This window comes from Onthophagus taurus, chromosome 11, assembly GCF_036711975.1.
Source record: "Onthophagus taurus isolate NC chromosome 11, IU_Otau_3.0, whole genome shotgun sequence".
NCBI lineage: Eukaryota > Metazoa > Arthropoda > Insecta > Coleoptera > Scarabaeidae > Onthophagus > Onthophagus taurus.
The window spans coordinates 2,791,911-2,815,547 of record NC_091976.1 but is presented as its reverse complement, the minus strand read 5'-3'; the positions used below and the strand labels follow the sequence as shown (position 1 = coordinate 2,815,547).

Here is a 23,637-nt window from a genome sequence, read left to right as displayed (position 1 = left end):
TTTTTTTACCTCAACCCCACACTATCTGGCCGCCCAATATCTTAGGTCAGATGTCTGTTTGCAGATTTTACCAGACCTCGTGTGGTGAGACACCTATATCCTTCCCGCCAACAAATTTTCGGCGTCTACTTCCTTCTGTAGTCTCTGGCTCATCCTCAACTTCACTTTCGTCTTTTTCCGATTGTTCATCTGAAACAATAATTGCACTAACATCACTGTCGGCCCCTTCAACACCATCGATTTCTGCATTACTGTCTTCGCCTCCAAAATATGAAATTATTGGTCGTTGGCGAAGTATCCGCGCTACGTCCTCAGCCGATCGTTGTGCCATTTTGACGTGAATTTGACGCATGGGACTACGAAGACCCACGCGCAGCATTGCCCATCGATTGCGAGCGCCATCGTTACCAGAGTTCCACGTTCACTTGACGTTATTCGGCCAACTTGCTTTGTGCGTTTATGGCTCAAATGGAGATTACGAAATTATGATTTAACGACAATAGTTAAGGCTAGGAATTATTTTACTTTAAAGGACGCGATTGCTGGTGCGAAGGATGAGGAAAGCTCTAAAAAAGGTTCTTCATCTGCACAACTGTATCATTAATTCACCATCCAACTTTAGAACTTATCAAAATAATGACAATAATACCAGTACACATCAAAACCAATCTAATAGGTTTAGTAGTTTCAGAGGTAGAAATAATTTCAGACAGAATAGTTTCAGAAATCGCGGCAGTAATTTTAATAATTTTCGAGAAACACAACGAGGTCGCGAACATTTCAACAACTCGAACAATAATAGTAGAAGTGTTTATACTGCACAAGAATTAAATAATATTAATTCAAAAGTAAATGAGGAAGAAAATCAATTATTTCGGTCCTAAAGGTGATTGATGATAAAATCCTAAAATTATAAAGTGCAAAGTTTATAACGGTTAATTTCAAAAACAACAAATTAAAATTATTACCTGATATTGGAGCTTCAATTAGCGTTATCTTTATGTCTTGTACGTCGGATTCAGATTACGTTAATAACAAAAAGAAATGCATAGAGATAAAAGGAATATCGGGTTCCACTTTATCGCTAGGATCAGCAGACATTTTCCTTTTAATAGGTAATACAAAAATTCAACACGAATTCTTTGTTTTAAATGATTTTTCGCAAAATTTTAAAGGCATTTTGGGTTCTGATTTTTTTACTAAATACGGCATCAATCATAGTTTATGAAAATTTTGATTTGACCGTCAAATTGTAATAATTTTACATCAATTCCCATAAGTTGCTAAGCAATTATTGTTGTTTTACGTTATTTTAAAATAAATAGTCATTTGGATTATATTGTAATCAATTAAAAATATTTAGTTTCTACCAACGGTGTTATTTTTAATAGAAATAGACGAGTTTCTAATGTGTTGCAGAAACTCCTAAATTTCTGTCTAATTGTATAAAATAGAACACCATACTTATCACCAATACAATCACATCTAATCCAAAGAGGTTGTTCGAAATGCACCATTAGGCAAAGTTAATTAATTATTTTGTTAAGGTAAGTAATGTTAGTTAATTATTTATGAATTTTTAGTTTTAGAATTTAGGATTAAGTAATAAATAATTGTATGTTAGAATTTTAGCGTACGTTAAACATTTGGATAAGTTGTGGTTAAATATAAAATTAAAGGACAAATAAAATTCGCTTAATAGAATTGGGTTGTTGTTCTTGAAAATATAATTATTTTACTACTCTTTACTATTCTTTGAAATAAAAGCATTTCCTTATTACTGATAAGAAATAATTTAACAAACAATTTATTGATATCCAAATCTCTAAATTGGAGTTATACTGTTGTAAAATGTCGAGATATAAGAAATAAAAAATTTTAATTACACCAATAATATCGAACGTCCTGATAAAGGCAATTAAAAATTCATATAAAAAGGCGAATCTTTTAAATATCGTTGGAGTTTCTATTTGTCGAAAAAATGAAAACTTTCTTTATTTTCTTTGTTTCATTTTTTGCATTTACATTTGCTAATGATATATCCAATTTTGCTAGTATAGAGTCTACATTAAAACTGGTACACGTTGTAAGTATTACTTATTATGAATTGGGATTACTTTGTATAATGATAATATTGTATGTTATTTAAATGTCTTATTCAAATCATTTGATAACAAAAATTTCCAAATTATAATATGGAAGAAATCCATATCATCTGGTTACAGCTAAAAAAAGGAAGTCCATTTTTTGAGTTAAGAACACTCTCATAGGTATAATTGTGTGTTTAAAGTTGACTTAATTAAATTTTTGACAATTTTATCCGTGGGATTCATTCAATAATAGTTTATCTAACTATAAATAAATTATTGCTTGATGCTTGCATCTTAAAAATTAATTCACACGCAAAAGCAAACATTACTAAACACTTTCTTCACTATTTAACTGTGCCTAAGGTGCATAACGTGCCTTATTCTAGTTAACTAGTTTGATGCTTAACCGTACGTAGAAAGTTTTTTTTCTGCGATTCCAAACATCAACAGATATTGTGTGCTTTTTAAAACAGAAGTCAAGAAATTGTGTGTGAAATCTTAGTTGATGAAAAAACAGCTATGATTATAAAAGTTACATTTTTATTAAAGATTTTTCGGCATGGTGATAGAACTCCTGACTCATTGTATCCAAAAGATCCATACACAGAAGATGATTTTTATCCATTCCGAATTGCTCATTTAACGAATAATGGAAAATTAAGAGCTTACAATATTGGAAGATATCTTCGTAAAAAATACAACAATCTTCTCGGAGATGTTTATACTCCGGATGTTTTATATGGAATATCTTCGAATGTACCAAGATGTAGAGCAAGTATAGAATCAGTTTTAGCAGGTTTATATCCTCCATCTGAAGAATTAATTTGGAATAAAGATTTGCTTTGGGAACCGATTCCTTACGATTACTTACCAATGAATGAAAACAATTTATTTCTTCCTATTTATGCTTGTCCAAATATGAACGTATTAATGGAAGAGAATTACAAAAATCTCGACTCTGATCCGATAATTCAAAAATATAAGCATTTACTTCCATATTTAATAGAGAATTCCGGTTTGACTGGAAATCTTTACACCGTAGCTGGACATTTATGGTCAACATTAAAATCGGAGGAAGAAGCCGGTTTGGAAACACCAGCTTGGGCTCAAACGGTTTATCCGGAAATTTTAACAGAACTAACAAAGCATGGTTGGAAATTATATACAGGGTCAAGCGATTTAAAGATTTTAGCTGGTGGATTCTTGATGTCGAAAGTTATTAATAATACTTATTCGACTATAAATGGCGAGAATGAAGCAAAAAATCGAAAAATTTATTTATATTCAGGACACGACCTTAACGTTGGCGCAGTTTTGTCTTACTTGGACAATTTCGTTCCCCATGCTATCAATTATGGAGCTCATATTATTATTGAAGTTCATAAGTATCTTGGAATTTATTTTTTGAAGGTAACAAATATAACATTTTTTAAGTAATTTTGCTAATGTTCATATTTTTAGTTTTTACATGAAAATAATGATGATGATTTGGAGCCTCAACCTCTTTTCATTCCAAATTGTGGAATCTATTGTCCATTAGAAGTTTTCGTCCGATTATACTCCAAAGCTTTAGATCCAGCTAACTTAGATGCTTTGTGTACAGGTTAAAAAGTTATTATTTTTATAGATATGTACTTATTGTTATATTTGATAAATTATACAAAAACATTAACTTTACCACAAAATAGGGTCAATGCGCCTGTTTCGACCAATTAGCAAGAAAATTAACTATAAGGGCAAGTATAACACAGAAAAAATGTTTAAATACTATTCAGTTTTTGAATGACAATATTTAGGGTTTAATAAATAATTTAGAACATTTGTGTTATAACATTAATTTAAATAGTACTTATTAATAAATGTTTAAAAAGTGTAATTTTAACCGGTTTTCGACCATTTTTACACTAGTTTTCTAGTAAGTCTACTAAATGAACGATTTATTGTAATGTCATAAGAAATAGATAAATTAAATATTATCGAGGAACTTTATCTCAAAATCTTTTTTTTATAATATACTGGTTTTGAAAAAACCTTCAATTTACAGCTTAATATAAATTACATTTATACTCTTTGGTTACAATGATATCACAAGGTAAATTATGGAAACTCCTACATTTTTTATGATACCATTTATCACAAAAATCACAACCTATGTTTAACTCGTCTTCATTCACTGTGTCACTATTTAAAATTTCACTACAAAGAGAACATGCTATTTTCGTTTGATTTTTTAGAGTTTGACGTGTATACCTCTAAACTGTTTACAACGTAGACCAAATGCATTTTCGCTACATAGTCTACTTCTGCTATGTTAGTAGGAATTTCCTTTTGTTTTTTGCGTTTTTGCCTTTTTGGCTTGCGTGTTGAAAAGAGATAGAATTCATTACTAATTTTTTAATTTAAATTAATTTTATTTATTTAAAGGGATTTCACGTTTTATTATTGATTTGATTTAAGCTTGTATTTTTCACTTTCATTTAAGATTGTTTTTGTTCTCCTATTTATTCTTATTTGGCCTTTATATTAACTTTAACTTTCAACTTGCTCGCTAAACAGATGTAATGAAAAATAATTTTTTATGACGACCCCTTTTGATTCTTCACCTGCGAAATGCTACCCCAAACTAGTCAGTTACAATCGTGCCTGATGACGATTTAAAAAAAATCGAAACATAATGTAGCACCGAATTCAATAAATTATTCTTCATCATAACCACCCTGCCCTTTAATTATTCAATTTTATATGATGAATCTGGAGAAATCAATAGCTATTTTAGCTAGGACATAAAAGATCTGTGGACTCGTATAAAAATAGAAAACACTCCAGAAGTCGACTATGGGAATCCAGAAAAAGAAACTGTTACCTACGTAAAAAGAAAAAATGGCTAACCCATTACTCATATTTTTATTATTTCAGGAGTTTACATATTAATCGATCTTCTGAGAGGCAAGAGAAATAAAAGACATTTTAGAGAGAGAGAAGGATGTAATAAAACGAGATAGGGTTTTATTAGAAAAAGGGAGAGAGGAAAACAGATATGATACAAGACAAATGGGTCATAGAGGTAATGTGGATGGCGTCGTACTACCTAAATTCACCCCGATGTTGTTAACTCATTAACGGCATTACAATGGGTGAAGAACTTGGAAACAACTGCTAATATTTTTGGATGGGATGTGGATAATCTATTGTTTAATGCTTTTTCCAAGCTTGAGGGGCCAGCAAAGCTATGGTATGACGGAACACATAGTGAAATTCATGATAATTGGCGTTTTAAAAGTCTTCAACTTTTAAAACGCCAATTATTCATGATTTTCCAAATTTAGTTGATGAAGCCGATATTCATTTTGAACTCAGTAACCGGAAGAAAAGATTTAATAAATCATATGAAAATTACGTTTTCAACATGAAAGCAATAGGCCGGCCCGCGCCGACTATATGTGCAAGGTCGTGCATCGCACGACGGCGCTACTTGAATAGAGGTGCCTACCCTGCCGTAAACTGAAAAGATTTTGTCCGGTTCGAATTTGGATAAGAGTTGGAAGAATTTTAAAAATGTCTATCTAATTGTGTCTCAAAATAGACACATTTATGATAAACTATTTCCATCATCTGTTTGCATGGAAGAGTATATCAGTGCCAGTTCTTTGTCTGCGGATTCATCAGAAATTTCAAACGATGTAAATGAACACAGACTATTTCATTTCTTATAAAAATGGATTATGAATCATGGGAGAAAATTAAACCGATGAATATTTCATACAATGACAAGAAGAACACGTCGCGCTTATATACTATTTTGCAATGTGGTTGGACCGACACAATGTACAAGGGATTTTGGGAAGTCTTACTAATTTGCCATGTCGTTTGATTTTTAAAAAGGCAAAAGTGGCTCCGAATGGATTATATTATTTAAAAGTATTTGGTCATTGCTCCGAATGTAATTCGAAATTCCAAGGATCCACCTATAAAAAGCCTTCTGAACACGAAGATGTATTGATTCGTTGTTCATTAAGTGGTGAATTTTAATAATATTCGTCATCAAAACACAACGGCTTTTAAATAACGAGTCTGCCCTTCGTATAAGAGCGTCAGAAGCGCGAAAAACAATGTATGGTGAAAAAATGCCAAAAGATTTACCATCATTATTGTCCTACGCATGGCAAAATATCAACATTGCAAATCCTTGCAATACCAAGACTATCCTATTATGTCTCTTTATTTGATGAAGTTTGATTTTTTTGTCCATTATTTGGGGGTTCAACGGTATGCTCACGGACAGTAAAAAAGTTGCATCTTCTTTAGTTGTTGATGCAAGCTTTAAATGCCAAGAAACATATTTATATGTATTGTTCTATAGATTTTGTTAACAATTCCAGTCTCAGTTGCTACAGTAGAGAGATCATTTTCAAAATTAAAAGTAATTAAAAATTATCTGCGGTCTACTATGGGACAAGATAGATTGGCAAATCTTGCAATCATATCTATTGAGAGTGACATTTTACAAAAATTAGATATATATTTAATAATAGGGCAATTTGCTAAAAACAAAGCCAGAAAAGCTCAGTTTTTGTAAGATTCATTTCAATATACGTATTTTCTATTAATTTTTTGTTAACACGTGGACTACTCGTGATCGAACTATTTTATGTTAAAGTTATATTATCTTATGTAAATATTGTTTATTTAATAAAGGCGCTCATTAAATATGTGCACGACAGCGCTGATTAGGCTTGGCGCGGGCCTGGCAATAGGTAATAAAGGGGGAGTCAGTGAAAGAGCTATTATTAAATATATTATTAATGGTTTATTTGATGAATCCACTTTGCGTGAAATGTATAAAAAGGTACGAATAATTATTTTTAGGTCAGTGCTGATGAAACTATGGACGTTGTAGGTCGATGCGTTATAAATGTTGTTGCTGGAATACTGCATCCTTCTGATATTGTTAAACCGTACTTACTGGCAACTAAATTCATCGATAATAAGTGGTGAAGTAATTGCTAAAATAATTAATGATGTTTTAGCTAATGTATTCCAACATACATTCTACAACTACTACAATAAGTTTGTATTATTTGTTAGTGATTCTGCTGCTTACATGTTAAAAGCTGGATAAATATTAAAAGTTACATATTCAAATATACTTCATGCAACATGCGTTGTACGCAACATTCAACGATTGTGAGTTCATTAGGGAAGAATTTCCAGATGTAGATAAATTAATTAGCTCCAGCAAAAAAATTTTTTTAAAAGCTCCTCAAAGAATTTCATTGTATAGAGAAATGTGTCCACATCTACCGTTACTCTCACGATGGGGTACTTGGCTAGAGGCTTCTTTATATTATGCTCAACAAAACAGGTTATAAATTACAAGAAAAAACGTTAACCACACAGAATATTAAATTAACTGAAGCGATAGAAATGGGAAGAAATGCTGAAGTAACAAACAAATATTTAGAATGTGTGAGAAACAACGAAGAATTAGCAATTAATACCATAAATAAGAAGAATAAAAATATCCAACGGAACAAAGAATGGAAAAGTGCTCAAACGTGGATGTATGGTGAATATGCAGCTTGACGAAACAAATCGATACGCAAGTCAGTTAATTAACAGCAAGCTTTTTACCCGTTCTAGTCGAATGAATAGATGGAGAGATACTGACAAAGATGAAATAAAAAAATTTCTTGGGTTCATAATGTTTATGGGTATTGTAAAATACCCAAAAATAGAATCTTATTGAAAGAAAGATCCATTATATTTCCAGTTATTAATGCATAACAATATGATGAGTTACAATCGATTTTCAACACTTTTAGGTTGCTTAAATTTTGTAGATAACAGTAAAATATGAGAAAATTCTGATAGATTATATAAAAGTAACCCGCTAATAGAAAAGGTCATGGCAAATATTAAAAAAATTTAGTCTTTCCACGTTTACTATGGTCAGGATCCATCCTTGGATAATTTAGATAAACCAGGATGAGTGGTAGTAAATCTAGGACAAGATTTGCGTCATAAGTTCAATACAAGAATACAACACAAATGTGAGAAAATTGAAGCGTAGGTGGCTGAACTAAGGAAAATTGTGAAAAACTGCGAGTTTGGAAATCTAAAGGAAGATTTAATCAAGGACACAATCGTTTGTGCAGTCTTCGATTCAACAGTAAGAAATCGACTTCTTAGAGAAGGAAAATTGACCTTGGAGAAAGCGATCAATATTTATAAGGCAGTGGAGGCGACAGAAACGCACATGCCAGATGGCTTGGGTGAGCAGACAATAGCGGGCATAAACAAAGGAACTAATGGAGTTAGAGGACCTGGGTAAGTCAGCATCTGGTAGTGGTTATAAAAAAGACTACTAAACAGATAATAAATTAAATAAAAGAAATCCGCATAAAAACCTTTGGATAATCAAAATGTTTGTTGTTTCAAAAATACATTGTTTCAAAATAAACAATGTAATAACAATGAATCATTTTTCGAGAATGTGTAGATCAAAACAACTTAATATAAATAGATGAGGATAACGGCAATAATGAAAATGATAAACACGATGAAGGGCATTTTTACATTTCTAGTATAAGCAATGAAATAAATACTATTAAGATGTGTGTAGATGTTTTTATACCTGACAAAAATAAAACGCTGAAATGTAAGACAGATACGGGTGCAGATGTTAATGCTTGCATCTTCCTTATTACTTGTATAAAAAACTAGGGTTATGTCACAGGCAAATGCTGAACCATTTCATGGTTTAGGTGATATCACAATTAACGAATACAATATATGAGGCGTATATAAAATTTCAGTACAATTGGCTTGAGAAATATTCACCATGGCTGGTATATTCAAAGCACTTAAAGGGAGCTTTGTGTTTATACTATGTGATGTTTCCTTCTACTTCGGTTCAGGGAGTCCAAGGTTCTTTCGCTGTACGCCCTTTTATTCGATATAAGCATATGCATGAATATGGTAAGAACCATATTGCAAGTCGATGGCATTTGGCAGCAGTCAAAGCTGCAAAATCCTTCATGGAGGAAGCTCCTATAGATGTCAAATCATATCAATCATAATATTTTGTGGAATTCATGTCTTACCATTAACAGGCAAAGTACAAAACGAAGGAGTGTTTGAAGACTTAATTCATTTCAGAATTAATACTGGCGACGTAGACCTAAAACTTCAGATAGAAGGTAAAAAAAATGTTACCTATATATCGCCACAAATACAACATAAGTGCTTTCACAAATTCGGGGTCATAGAAAAAGATGAAGAAGTTGTATGTGTTAATTGTAACAAAACTGTTGTTTCAGGTAGTTTTAACGTAAAACGCCATTTTGAAAGTAATCACATAAAATTGTCGTCGCTGTCTGAAGAACAAAAGATTGAAATTTTCAACAGGAAATTAAAGCAACAACCAGGTACAGTAGGCCACCGACTTACGAGAGTTTAGAATCGAAGATTATAATTCGACTTACAAGAATGCGTAATGTGTATTGGAAAATATACCTTTTTGCGCATCATCCAATAAGTTTTCACCTATTAAGTGTTTTTCAAATTATTATTGTGTAGTTTAAAAATAATAGTTTATATGGACATTATGGGGCAGAAATTAAGAAAAAAATAAGTATTAAAGAAAAACAAGAAATAATTAAAAAGCATTCTGAGGGAGTTAAACATATGGACTTAGTAAATGAATATGGGCATTCTTCGTCTACTATTTCAATTATAATAAAACATAAAGAGATCATTATGAAAACAAAAGCGGAAAACTCTATAAATATCGTTAAAAGTAGAGATTTGATTTGCGAAATGAAAAGTTTACTACTGATTTATTTAAAGACAAAGAGATGAGAGTGAAGCCTCTATCCTGGTGCATTTATTTGTGAAAAAGCATTGAGAGTTTTTTGACTTAAAAAACTTTAAAGCTAGTAACGGTTGGTGTGATTGATTTAAAAAAAGTGTGGTGAACATTTTAAAATCGAATTCGGTCACACAGGTAACGTCGCGCCTTCCAGATCATAAACCAATAAAAGATAGGGTAACACTTCTTCTTCGTGCATATTCTTCTAGAGATATGAAATTAAAACCTATGTTTGTTTATCACTCTGCCAATCCTAGAGTATTTAAAACAGAAAAAGTCAATAAAGAGAGCTTGGGAGTTTACTGGCAATTTAATAAGAAAGCTTGAGTTACCCGTTACCTTTTTGAGCCAATGGACAAACAACAAAATGGACAAAATTTAATATCTTGGAATGCGTTAAATTAGTTTTAAAATCATGGGAATAAGTGTACTAAGATCGGCATGGAAAAATTTGATGAAAAGTATTTGGGTTGTGCTATAATTTTTTTTGATGTTAACACCAGCAGCATTGTTAGTACAGTTTTAGAACTAGGAGAATTAGAAAAATATGATGCCGAATGCATCACAACTTGTTTATTAAGATTAGTTAAAAAGTTTAAGCTACCACTAGAAAATTTTCAGGGTTTAGGGACTGATAATGCGGCAGTCATGACTGGAATTAATAAAGGTGTCTTCACTAAATTAAAGAATTTGTGTCCTGACTTGATACTAATCAAATGCGTTTGTCATTTGCTGCAATTAGTTGCAGTTGCTGCGTTAAAAAAATTGCCTCGTAATTTAGAGTTTTTAATTCATGAAACTTACGACTGGTTTTCAAAATCACACCTTAGAAAAGAAAAATACAAAAATGCTTATATTGCAATTAATGGCAAGGAGCCATTAAAAATACCCCAAGCATGTGATACCCGATGGTTATCAGTTAGTTTAGCTGTGTACCAAGTATATAACCAATGGCTCGAATTAAAAAGCCATTTTGAAGTTTGTCGCTATAATGAAAAGTGCTATACAGCTGAATTGCTATACCAAATGTATTCTGATGAGCAAAATTATGCTTTTGTGTGTTTTATTAAACCAGTGTCGCATGATTTAAATATGGTAAATAAAAGTTTTGAAGCTAATAATGCGTACCCTACGAAATTATTAGAAGATTTAGTTAATTTATTGAATTCATATGTAAATAAGGTAACTACTTCTCATATAAAGTACAGGCTATTTGAAGATAAAATTGATGACTTTGTTGATAAAAATTGTTATCTTGGACATTTATTTGAAGTACAAATGAAGAAAATGCGGGATAGTGGCCTTCCGCTTAAAAAAGAAGTTGAATTAAGAGAGAGATGTATTTCATTTTTAGTTGTATTGATTAAAGACATAAGTAATCAAGTGCCCAATAATATAAGTATTCTTAAACAAATGTCAAATTTCTCTGTACGTAACGCACTCTCGCATTATAAACCCGACATAACTGGGTGTGCGAACAAAGAAAAAGCGGTGTGCGCGGCGGCGTTTCTACACTGTATAGGACAAGAAGCAAGAGATGTCTTGAAATCATTAGAAGTTTCTGCTGATGATAAGAAAGATAAGGAGAAAATAATAAGAAAACTAGATGCATATTTCATACCATAAAGGAATAATAAATTCAACAGTAGAATTCAAATAATGGGTGAGTCCTTTGATTCATTTCTGGCGGATCTAAGAAAATTAGTCGTTAATTGCGATTATGGAAACTTAAAAGATGACCTCATTGCAGACAAAATAGTTTGTGGAATAGTCGATAAAAGGGTAAAAGACAGATTGTTGAGAAAAACTGATCTAACCTTAAAGACAGCAATAGAAATATGCAAAGCAGCGGAATTAACAGAAGTACATATAAAGAATTTAGAAGAAAATAGTACTCAAGTGGGAGAAATTAAGAAAATTCATCAATCGTTAAGAAACAGCTCGTCAGATACGAATTCGAGGGGCAAAAACAACAATAAAAGTAACAATCGAAAACAAGGATCAAAGTCAACTAGTGGTTGGAAGCAAAATAAAAAAGATAAGATCTGTAAAAGGTTACAAACACGAGAAAAAATGTCCAGCATATGGGCAGATATGTAAAAAAAGCGGAAAACCAAACCATTTCGCCAGATGTTGCCGTTCCAACGATAAATCCATCCATGGGATTGAACAGCAAGTGGATGAAGACAACATTGAAAATAATGATGACTGAGACAGTTTGGTCACAAATAAAGCATTCACGGACAGCAAAGTCACCTGTTGAGGTTATTGAAACACTATTTGATGAAGAAATAATGACTTATATAGTCAAACAAAGTGTTACATACGCCGCTCAAAATAACAAACATGGTTTTGCCTTTTCAACAGATTGTTTGCGAAAATTTGTGGGATTTTTATTGCTTCCTGGATACCATTCATTATCACAAGAGCAAATGTATTAGTGTGAAGATGAAAATTTATGCCGTGAAGTGCTAAGAAAATGTTTTTCTAGAAATAGATATTTAGAAATAAAAAGGTATCTTCATTTTATTGATAATTTCGAGCTCCTGACTAATAAGACAGCAGATCCAGCTTTCAAAATAAATTCATTAATGGAGCTAATGAACCAACGGTATCTCAAATGGTTCGAGACTATGGTCATCATTTTTTCAAGCAATTCATCACAGGAAAACCAATTCGATTTGGATTCAAACAATGGACAATCTGCTGTGCAGAAACTGGATACTGTTATCACACAGAATTGTATACGGGGCTAAACGGCCATGGATAGCAGTGACGATGACAACGATGAAGGCCTTCACATTCAGACGCATTTACCTCACTTTAAACTGCCATGAAATGGTTTGAGAAACAGATACAACCAAATTCAGCGCAATTGTTAGTGTTAAAACGAATCCGGAATCTCGCAGCAGAGAAAAGGGTTGCAACAACAGTTAAAAAAAAATTGTCGATTATCTTCATACTGTTAAATAAACCTAATTAAAAACTATGAGTTTTAGTTTTGTGTTTACATAAATATATTGATTTTAAGTTCCAGTATGAAGATGTTTTCTTTTGTATCCAATACTTGTGTTTTCAACTATTTAGCAGCAACATTTGATAATCCGAACCACCTTGGGTCCCAATTAGTTTTGATTAACGAGGCATAAAAATGAGGTTAAGTCCGCGTGGGTCATAATGGAAAGCGCGAAGATACCGAATTCTCTAAGTTTAGAAGGAAATTTGAGCCAAACTTTTAAGATGTTCAAACAAAATTCGGAAATATATATGTTAGCAACAGGAAAAAATAAGAAAGAAGATGAAGTGAAGGTTGCTGTTAAGGCATTTATAATTGTTGTTATAATGTTTGTTATTCCGTTTAAATGATTTTCCTAATTTGAATTTATATTTTTTTGTTGTTTTCCGAATCGTAACATGTGGTTGAAGTACGACGTTCGGTTCGTGTTATTTATAAGATGAATTTGGTAAAACCGGATATATTCGGCTGTATGCCTTAAGCAATGTAACATTGTCAAAATTATATTAAAATTTAGTAAAATAAATTTCAAGAGTTTAATTCTATCACAAAAACAAAGAATAAACGAATCAGCGATTAAACACTAACAGTTGCGATTCTCTTAAATATTATCGGAGAGGAAGCCATAGACATCCACAACACATTTAATTTAAGTGATGAAGACAGAAAAAAGTACGAAAAGGTAATGAAAGCTTTTGAGGATTATATGAACCCAAAGAAGAACGTTATATACGAAAGATTTAAATTAAATTTTTTAATAAAAAGCAAGATGAAATGAAGAGTTTTGATCATTTCGTAATGGTATTAAAAAAGTTTGCAGTATCGTGTGAATTTGGTGATCAAAGAGATTCGTTGATCAGAGACAGAATAGTTTTAGGAGTAACAAATAAAAATTTACAAGAAAGGTTATTGGGTAAAGAAGATTTAACTTTAGAAAAACCCGAACTGGAGTGTAGGACAGCAGAAATAACAAAATCACATATTAATAAAATACTAAAGAAAAGAGAGGAAATAAAGAAGAAAAAGAATTTTTATGTACAAGATGCCAGAAGAAACATGGACTTTGAAAGTGACCACGACGAACATGAATTAGAAGCTACTCTATGTGTTGCACGTTTCACAACCGAATACCCGCATTCGTCCAGGGCCAATGAAAGACACATATGATCCCTACACCATATTGCATTTTTGGCTATCGTTTTGTATGCTGTGCTGTCTAAATCGAATAACGAGCCTGCTAAGGAACTGTATGGCCCAACCCATGCTCCAATATACAAAGCCGCATTATCATACGATCGATTTATGCTCATCAAAAAATTCATTCGCTTTGATAACGCAAATATGCGACGGGAGCGATTAATCAACAGTAAAACTGCTGCTATTCAAGATGTTTGGCAAATGTTGCAGGCCAATTTGGCGGCAGCTTACATCCTGCACGATTCGCGGACCGTGGACGAGCAATTATTCCCATATATTTAGAGGCCGGACATGGTTTACACAATACATTCCATCTAAGCCAGCCAAGTACGCAATAAAAGTATGGCGGCTGTGCCATTCGAAATCATTTAGCCCCTCAAAGGAATAATTTATAGGCAACTCTGGAAGTTGCCTGGTCAAGAGCGTGAGGTAAATCAAAGGCAGAATGTTGTGTATCAATTAGTGGAAAGATATGTGAATATAGGCCGCACAATTTATGCTAACAATTTTTCTCCACGTTGGATGTGGCGCGTACATTGACGAGGCAGAAAACTACATTTTTTGGAACAGTACGCTCAAATAAAACATTTGTTCCACGTGAGTTCCTGAAAAGTCCTGCGCGTCCAGTTTGCGCTCATTGTTTGGCTTCTACGAAGGCGATGTAGCATTGCGTTCATATGTTCCGACGAAAAATAAAGCGGTAATTTAATTAGTTTAGTTTGATCGGATGGTTTACAGGAAAAGTAGTTGACATTTACGTAAACTCGAAATACTGCAAACAATGCGAATAATGGGAAAAAAGCATCAGCAAGACACGACTAAATTCGAAGTGGAAAAATTTACACGAAAACAACTGTCAAGCAAATCATAGCGGAAGTCCAGGAAAAATGGAAGCCGACGCTATAGTTGAAATGTTCGTCCGTTCTGAATCTACATATAATGTTCGATACGCTTACTACATTCGAGATGGTGATAGTAAGACGTACGGTGATTAAAAAAGAATGCATAGGACATGTGCAAAAAAAGGATGGGAACAAGATTGCGCAATTTGAAGAAAAAGTTAAAAATATTAGTGCTCGAGGCAAGTTAACTGGAAAGTTGATTGACGAAGTGAGTGTTTATTATGGACTTGCTATACGTCGAAACACTAATTCAGTAGATAATAAGCGCAGGGAAATATATGCTACATTGTTCCATAAAATCTCGACAGATGAGAATCCTCAGCATGACAGATGTCCCGAAGGCCAAGATTCCTGGTGCTCTTGAAGTAATCATAAACCTGCTATGACAATGCAAGTATTCGACGCTGTTCAACCGATATATAAAGACCTAAGAAGAGAAGATCTTCTTCGAAGAATGCAAACGAAAGTTTAAACTCTATTGTTTGCGGCAAAACAATGGTTGATTTTGCAAACGACCCATACTTGCGTTATATGATCCTTAAGAAGAACTAGAAATCCATAGCGACGCTTGCAAAACGGGCCTAGGAGGTATACTTTTTCAGAAGAAGGGCGATGAACCGTTATGTGTGGTATCTTACTATTCAAGCAGGAGAATTTGTTCGATCCCGTTATATACGTGGAAAAAGTTGTTCCAGGGATAGGACCAGGTTGTATTAAAACGGCAATTTTCTTATTTCACCAATATTTCGCTTTATATTAAAGCTTCCTCAAGGGTGAGGTTACAACTGCATACAAAATCAAAATTAGATTAATTTAAAAAGTTTTATTTGTTGTTTTTAAATTAATCTAACTTTGATTTTGTATGCAGTTGTAACCTCACCCTTGAGGAAGCTTTAATATAAAGCGAAATATTGGTGAAATAAGAAAATTGCCGTTTTAATACAACCTGGTCCTATCCCTGGAACAACTTTTTCCACGTATCTTACTATAGCCATCAAACATCACCTATCGAACAAAAGTACCATAGTTACGAGCTAGAAGCTCTTGCTATAGTGGAATCTTGGGATCCGCATGTATTTGCTGGGAAAGAAATTTCGAGTGATTACTGATTGCAACTCATTAAGAGCCATAATCAAGTAAAAAGATTGCAGGAATACGACTTTGATATCGAATATAGCCTTGGAACAAGGATGGCACATGTGGATGCACTCAGTAGAGATCCGAATGATCCACCGAAAGATGTGACACTGCCGGAATGGACGTGATGACCATTCGAATAAATGAAGATGATTGGCTTTTAACTATGCAGCTTCAAGATCAGAAACTGAAAATGGTTTGGACACACTTAAAAGAAAACCAGAATCAAATGAAGACAAGAAGATACATTAAGATTATAAATTAGCTAGATAGCTTGTTGGAGAACCATGAGGTAAGTACGATTTTTCTTATATCTGATGTAAAATTAGCCCTTGTAGAGATTACGTTTACATGTAAAAAGAAAGTAATAACCTTAATCAGTAATTTTTTTATTGAAAACGCATGCTTCTTACTATAAACTTATAGGTTACAATCGGTGTTATGTTTGGTGGTTTGGGCGTGTCATTATAAGCAAATGGTTTGGATACTTGGGGCAAGAGTCCTCTAGGAAGTGGGGGCATAAGTCCGCATGTGGTCTCCTATTTTTATTAGAAAATAAGTGATCACCGGTTAAGCCGAGCCTTAGACGCTGAGTTTTTGATACTTTTCAGAGTCTACAAAAGAAAAACGGAGCGAAAAAATTGCACAGAGGACATGCTAATGGTAGCAAGACAAAGAAGAGAGGAGGGTATTTCAAACAGACAAATTGCAAAGGAATTGAAAATTGACGAATCCACTTTAAGAAAAAGGCTTAAGAAAGGATGTGGTGCGTCAAAGCTTGGATGTTTCACATCCATCTTTCACCGACAACAAGAAGAAGAGTTAGCGGAACATTGCAGGCAGTTAAGTCTAAGATTTTATGGGCCAACGTTCAAGTCCTTGCAAAGTTTGGGATTCGAGTTTGCAGAAAGGAATAATCTAAACCACCACTTCAACAAGGAGAAAGGATTGGCAGGGAAGGAATGGTCTCGAAGTTTCAGGAAAAGGCACAATCTTAATTTGCGGATTCCTCAGAAAACAAGCGTGGGGCGGATAATGGGATTCAACGAAGTGCAAGTAAACAGATGCTTTGATAATCTAATGACAATTTTTGAAAAATATAATTTCCCACCATCATCTGTTTTTAATATGGATGAAACTGGTCAAACCGTGCCAAATCGGATACCAAAAGCGATTAGTACGAAAGGAAAAAGGGCTGTCGGAAAAGTTGTCTCCGCTGAACGGGGCCAGCTTGTAACTGCGGTATGCTGCTTCAGTGCCTCGGGAAACTACATACCACCCACTTTAGTTTTTCCTAGAAAGCGCAAAAAAGACGAACTTATGAATGGGGCACCACCAGGTTTAATGATGATGATATCTGATTCCGGTGATATTAATGAGAAGATTATTGATACATGATTAATTTATAAATGATTGATTAATGATAAAGAGTCAGAAAATGCACAGAAGTCTGAGGTATTAACGTTTTATAATATGACGAAAGGTGGTGTGGACACCAACGATAAACTTTGTTCCACGTATAATGTTGGGCGAAGGACCAGAAGATGGCCTATGGTAGTTTTTTTCCATCTAATTAATGTTTGTGCCATAAATGCTCTTGTTATATATAACTCTACAAATAATGGCAACCCCTTGAACAGAAGAAATTTTCTGAAGAAGTTAGGTCGAGAACTAGCAGAACCGTACCAACTAGAACGGATGAATGATTCACACATTCTACGAAATATTAGAAAGAGATTGCATAGCCACTTCGATGAAGAAACTGTCGTTGAGCCACCTACACCAGGAGACCCAAAAACCAAAAAGAGATGTTACATCTGCCCCAGATCAAGAAACATATCAAGCAGAGTAACTTGCATAATTTGCAATAAACATGTCTGCCAAGAGCATCAAAGAACTCAGTGTGCCGAATGCTATGAATAATGCTTTCTCCACAGTGTCAATGATTCATATTTTTTATTTTTTTTTAATTTTAGGAATGTAGTTATGTTTAGTTGATAATAAAATGTTTAAAAATAACTTTCATAAATTTTTGTCAATATAAATAAACTCTAACTAACCGATATACACCTTTGGCGACAATTGGCGCACGCGAGCACTAACGTCATTCGGACGACGCGACTACTTAAAGGTTAACAAAGCAATCAACTTAACCTTCAGAAACAGTAAATTTCCAAATTTATTGAAAAATGCGTTTGTAATTCCTATTTTTAAGGGAGGCGATGTGCAAGATGCTGGCAATTATAGGCCAATTAGTATCTTACCTGCTTTTTCTAAAATTTTTGAACGTGCAGTCTTTAACCGTGTATATGATTACGTTGAAGGTAATAATATGTTGTTTATGAACCAGTTTGGTTTTCGACAAGGCTTGGGTACTAAGGATGCTGTGGTGAACTTCCTGAATTCATGCTTACAAGCTTTTGAAAACGATGAATATTGTGTTGCTATATTTATTGATCTATCGCGAGCGTTTGACTGCGTATCGCATAGAATTCTTTTAGAAACACTTAAAACAGTTTATAACTTTGACAGCAATGGTTAAAATTCATTATATTTCGTTATATAAATTTCATACCTGGAGGGAAGGAATCAATGCGTAAACTCTGATTCTAAAGTCTCAAATCGCATTCCGGTACGTAGAGGGATTCCACAGGGGTCAAGTCTTGGGCCTCTGCTGTTTCTATTAATTATTAATGACCTACCCTATTATGTTGGGAACAATGTTGAATGCTTTCTTTATGCTGATGATGCTATCCTGTTGATTCGTAGTCCATGCATTGATGATTTACACCGTATATCGGATAATGTGATGCGTAGAGTTCATGATTGGACTGTGGCAAATGAACTTTCTCTTAATAATTCTAAAACGGTACATATGTCACTTGGCCTTAGAGGTCTTCCCCCTCAGAATCCCAACGGCACTAAATTTTTTGGCGTAATTGTAACTGCTCCAAAATTAAGTTTTGACGAGTATGCTCAAGCTGTGGGGGCCAGGGTGAGCCGAAAACATTTACGCACTGAAACGTGTAGTTGATACGGTTTAGTCCACTCGCTTTTGACATATTGTATATTGGCATGGGGAAATACTCCAGCTAGTAGTCATATTTTCAAGCTCCAGCGTAGAGCTATCCGTGTGCTTGGTGGGGTCGGTTTTACGGAGAACTGCAAGTCTCTGTTCAAGAGGCTAAACATTTTAACTATTCCATCGGAATTTATGTTGGAAGCAATTTTATATGCCAATAAGAATAAACACACCTATCATATCTCTTCTAATTTTCATCATTATGACACGAGAGGCAAGCATGATATTCGGACTAATTTTTGCAGATTACATAAGTCTCAACGGGGCGCGATATATACGTCCCAGCAACTCTTTAATCGCTTACCGCTTGACGCGAGAAGCCTCTCAAATGTTGTTAATAAATGTGTCTCTCAAGAAAGTTAGGTTATCTTTAAGGAATATAGGATCACAAATCTGTGTCACTCTGTGCTTCATCGCCAAAACAGTTGAAACCTTATGTCCAAAATTATGATCTGATTGAAAATGCAAATACCTTCCCGAATAAGTTGGTTTAACATACCAATTGAAAAGAATGACATTATCTTCATTACGTATTAATTTCGTATCAAGAAAAGGAATACTATTGTCTTTCTCAACCTCTATGGTAAATTGAATGCTCGGATAAAAGTTGTTAAATGATTCTAAAACTATGTCGATATCATCCCTGTGTACACCCAAAATTAAGTCATCAACATATTTCTTAATGAAATCAATTCTAAAAGTTGTGTTGTTTTATTTTAAAACTTCATCAATTACAAAATCCATAACTAGTAAGGCTAAGACCGGAGAAATTTTTGAGCCCATCGGGGTACCTTCAACCTGGTTACGTTATTGTAGGTGAAAATGGAGGTATTAAAAATCAACTTTAAACCCGACAAAAAAAATTTTAATTGAAGGGGTTAGTGCAAAAAGGGTATAGTGCAAAATTTGACATTTTGGTATAAACGCAGTTATGTACAGTTAAAGATGTGTTCTTTCAGGGCAAACAGGATATAAGTGCATTTTGACACTACTAGCACCATCTATGGACAAGCAAATAAAGATACTGAAATAAAATGCCGGAAATGTTTGAGCATAAAGGGTATAAAGTCACTTATACCGTTTTTGCATTGAATTAAATAGGTTGGTGCGTCAATGTGACAGGTATCTTTCGTGTATTTCAAAGTTTTCAGAAAGTGTTTTTACTGCTTTCATTGTGAATTTCGTTGTGTAACTAATGTTTACTTGATGGTTTAATATACAACATAAATCAGAACAATGAATGATCATCAAGGTAAGTTCAAATAAGCCAATAAGTTTTTAGGTTAGAATTTATTCTTAAGGATTTTACTGTTGTAGAAGAAAGTGTACACCTTACACCTAAAAAAACACGGAAGAGGCAAAGAAACGAATGTGAATGGAACCGTAATAATAAGAAGAGGTTACGGACTGCAGGCTTGGAATATTTAGGCCACAGGAAAGTTATACATGTGGGAACAGGACGAGTCCATCCCAGAGGGGGGTTACGTGACCGGGCCAAACTAAAACGTTCGACTCGCTTCAGTTAGTCTTGAATGTCTGTGGCCGTCAGTTGTATCGCGCATTTACTGTATTATTTTTAATTGTTTGAAAGTATATTATTAATAAGCTGTTAGTGTTTATTATTACACCGTAATAAATCCCACAAATTGGGGGCTCGTCCGGGATATACGGTGGTTATACGGTAAAAACGGTGAAATAAGCAAACTGCGTAGAAATCACGATGAGTGTACCGAATACGCCAACAAGAGAAGTGACGTCATCTATGGCGACAGGCGATAACAACTTGGAAAAAGAACTCGAACTGACAAAGAAGGAATTGGAGCTGCTAAAGAGAGAAAGACAACTCGAACGATACCCACAATTCCAAATGAGAGATGTACAAGGATGTTTACCGGAATTTGGTAATCGTAAAGAATATTTGATAGATGCTTGGTTAAGAGATATCGAAGAAAATTGCGTGTTGTTTGGATGGAGTGAGTTACAGATGCTGATTTGTGCCAAAACATTACTTAGAGGAACCGCTAAAATTTGGTTAGACGCATATCCGCCCATAAAAACATGAATTGATTTTAAAAATGCCATAACAGCTGAATTTAAAAGTCCTGTGAGTGCTGCCCAAATCCACCAGACATTGATGAAACGAAAAAAGAAGACCGAGGAATCATTACAAGAATACCTACTAACGATGACAGGAATTGCTCGCCAAGGTCAGGTAGATGATTGTTCATTAATACAATATTTAATAAGCGGAATTCCAGGAGATGAGAGAGATAAAGTAATACTTTACGGTGCAAATACTTTAGATGAATTTAAAAATAAATTAAAATTGTATGAGGAAATGCTAACAAGATTATCTAGTAAGAACGTTGGATCAAAAGTCCAAAAGCATGAAGGAGATAATTCAAAAATTAAGCCAATTCTACAATGTTATAGCTGTGGTGAAAAAGGACATAAGAAAGGTGATTGTCCAAACGAGGAAAAAGGTAAAAAATGTTATTCCTGTGGAAAATTTGGTCACATAGCAGCTATTTGCAAAAACAATAATAAGACGACCATGCTAGTAGAGAGTTACGGAAATAAGTATAAGTTAGTAAAAATTGGTAAAGCAACCGTGCCGGCACTTGTCGATACCGGCAGTGATATAAATTTAATGCGGGAAGATGAATACAATAAGATGTATGGACCACAAATAATCCCAAATAAGAAACGATTAAATGGAATAGGTTTAAATGCAGTCGAAACATTAGGCCTTATCAAGGTAAATCTAGAAATTGATAATGAGTTATATAAAACGGATGTACATATTGTACCAAGAAATGTTATGAAAATGAAAATGATATTGGGTGCAGAATTATTAGACCAAGCGGAAATAACCATCACTCCAAATGAAATAAAGATGCGAAAGATGTACCAAGCAAAGATGACAGAAGAAGATGAACCAAAGAAGACAGAAGAAGACAAAGCAAAGATGACAGAGGAAGATGAACCAAAGAAGACAGAAGAAGACAAAGCAAAGATGACAGAAGAAGATGAACCAAAGAAGACAGAAGAAGACGAACGAAAGAAGACAGAAACAGAAGAAGCAGAGATGATTGAAGAAGGAAAATTACAGAAGATTGAGGATGAAGTAAAAAAGACGAAGAATGAAGAAAGAAAGTTGGAAGAAGATGACGATGGCATTATGACGATCAATATTATCGATGAAATAACAGGAGTAGATCTGTCAAACATTCCAAACAAGGATGCAGCTCAGAAAATTGATGAGATGATAGAAGATTACAAACCACGTAAGACAAAGGAAACTAACATCATAACGAAAATCATACTGAAGACAGATGATCCAATCTATTCAACGCCCAGAAGAGCATCACCATACGAAAAGGCAGAAATAGAGAAACACATCAACGAGTGGTTACGAGAGGACATCATAACACCGAGTTGTTCTGAATTTGCTAGTCCGGTAATAATAGTACCAAAGAAGAATGGCGGAAGTAGATTATGTGTGGATTATAGGCGACTTAATAAGGTGGTAATAAAGGATCGCTATCCACTACCTCTAATTGAAGATCAGTTAGATGCTTTGCAAAATGCCAGGGTCTTCAGCACTATTGACTTGCGAAATGGCTTTTTCCACGTACCAGTTCACCCAGACAGTAGGAAGTTACCGCCTTCGTAACACATAAAGGCCAATATGAATTTTTAAGAACCCCTTTTGGTTATTGTAATTCTCCTGCTGTGTTTCAGAGATTTGTGAATGATGTTTTCAAGGAGCTGATCCGAGACCAGATTGTTGTAACATATATGGACGACCTGATCATTCCGGCACCAGATGAAGCAAATGCCCTATCCAGGTTGCAGAAGGTTTTGAGCGTAGCTGAAAGTAACGGGTTGGAAGTCAATTGGAGGAAATGCCAGTTTCTGTGTAGATCTGTTCACTACCTTGGACATATCATAAGTGATGGAACCATACGACCAGACGCTGGGAAGATAGCCGCAGTTATAGGTTTCCGAGAACCAAAAAGTATACAACAGTTGCAATCCTTTTTAGGATTATCTGGGTACTTTAGGAAATTTATTCCCAACTATTCCCTTATTGCAAGACCACTTACCAGTCTGTTGAAGAAAGATGCCTCATTTGAGTTTGGGTCAAATCAAAGAAAAGCATTTGAAGATTTAAAAAATAAATTGATAGGACCACCAGTGCTGCAGCTGTATCGACAAGGAGCGGACACGGAGCTACATACTGATGCATCGAAGTATGGAATTGCCTCTATATTACTGCAAAAGAATATTGAAGATGGACAGTTGCATCCTGTATTTTATTACAGTAAAACTACGACACC

General features: G+C 34.1%; 1 protein-coding gene and 1 long non-coding RNA gene across 2 annotated transcripts in view; both read left to right on the top strand.

The window, feature by feature from the left end:
• The window catches only part of LOC111416286 (uncharacterized), a 228,921-nt gene that overhangs the window by 104,726 nt on the left and 100,558 nt on the right, over positions 1 to 23,637 (top strand). The window lies entirely within an intron of this gene.
• Positions 1,521 to 4,079, top strand: LOC111418285 (venom acid phosphatase Acph-1-like). The gene is made up of 2 exons (XM_071199824.1): positions 1,521 to 3,500; positions 3,552 to 4,079. The coding sequence occupies exons 1-2, from the start codon at positions 2,610 to 2,612 to the stop codon at positions 3,696 to 3,698; spliced, it is 1,038 nt and encodes a 345-aa protein (XP_071055925.1). The 5' UTR covers positions 1,521 to 2,609; the 3' UTR covers positions 3,699 to 4,079.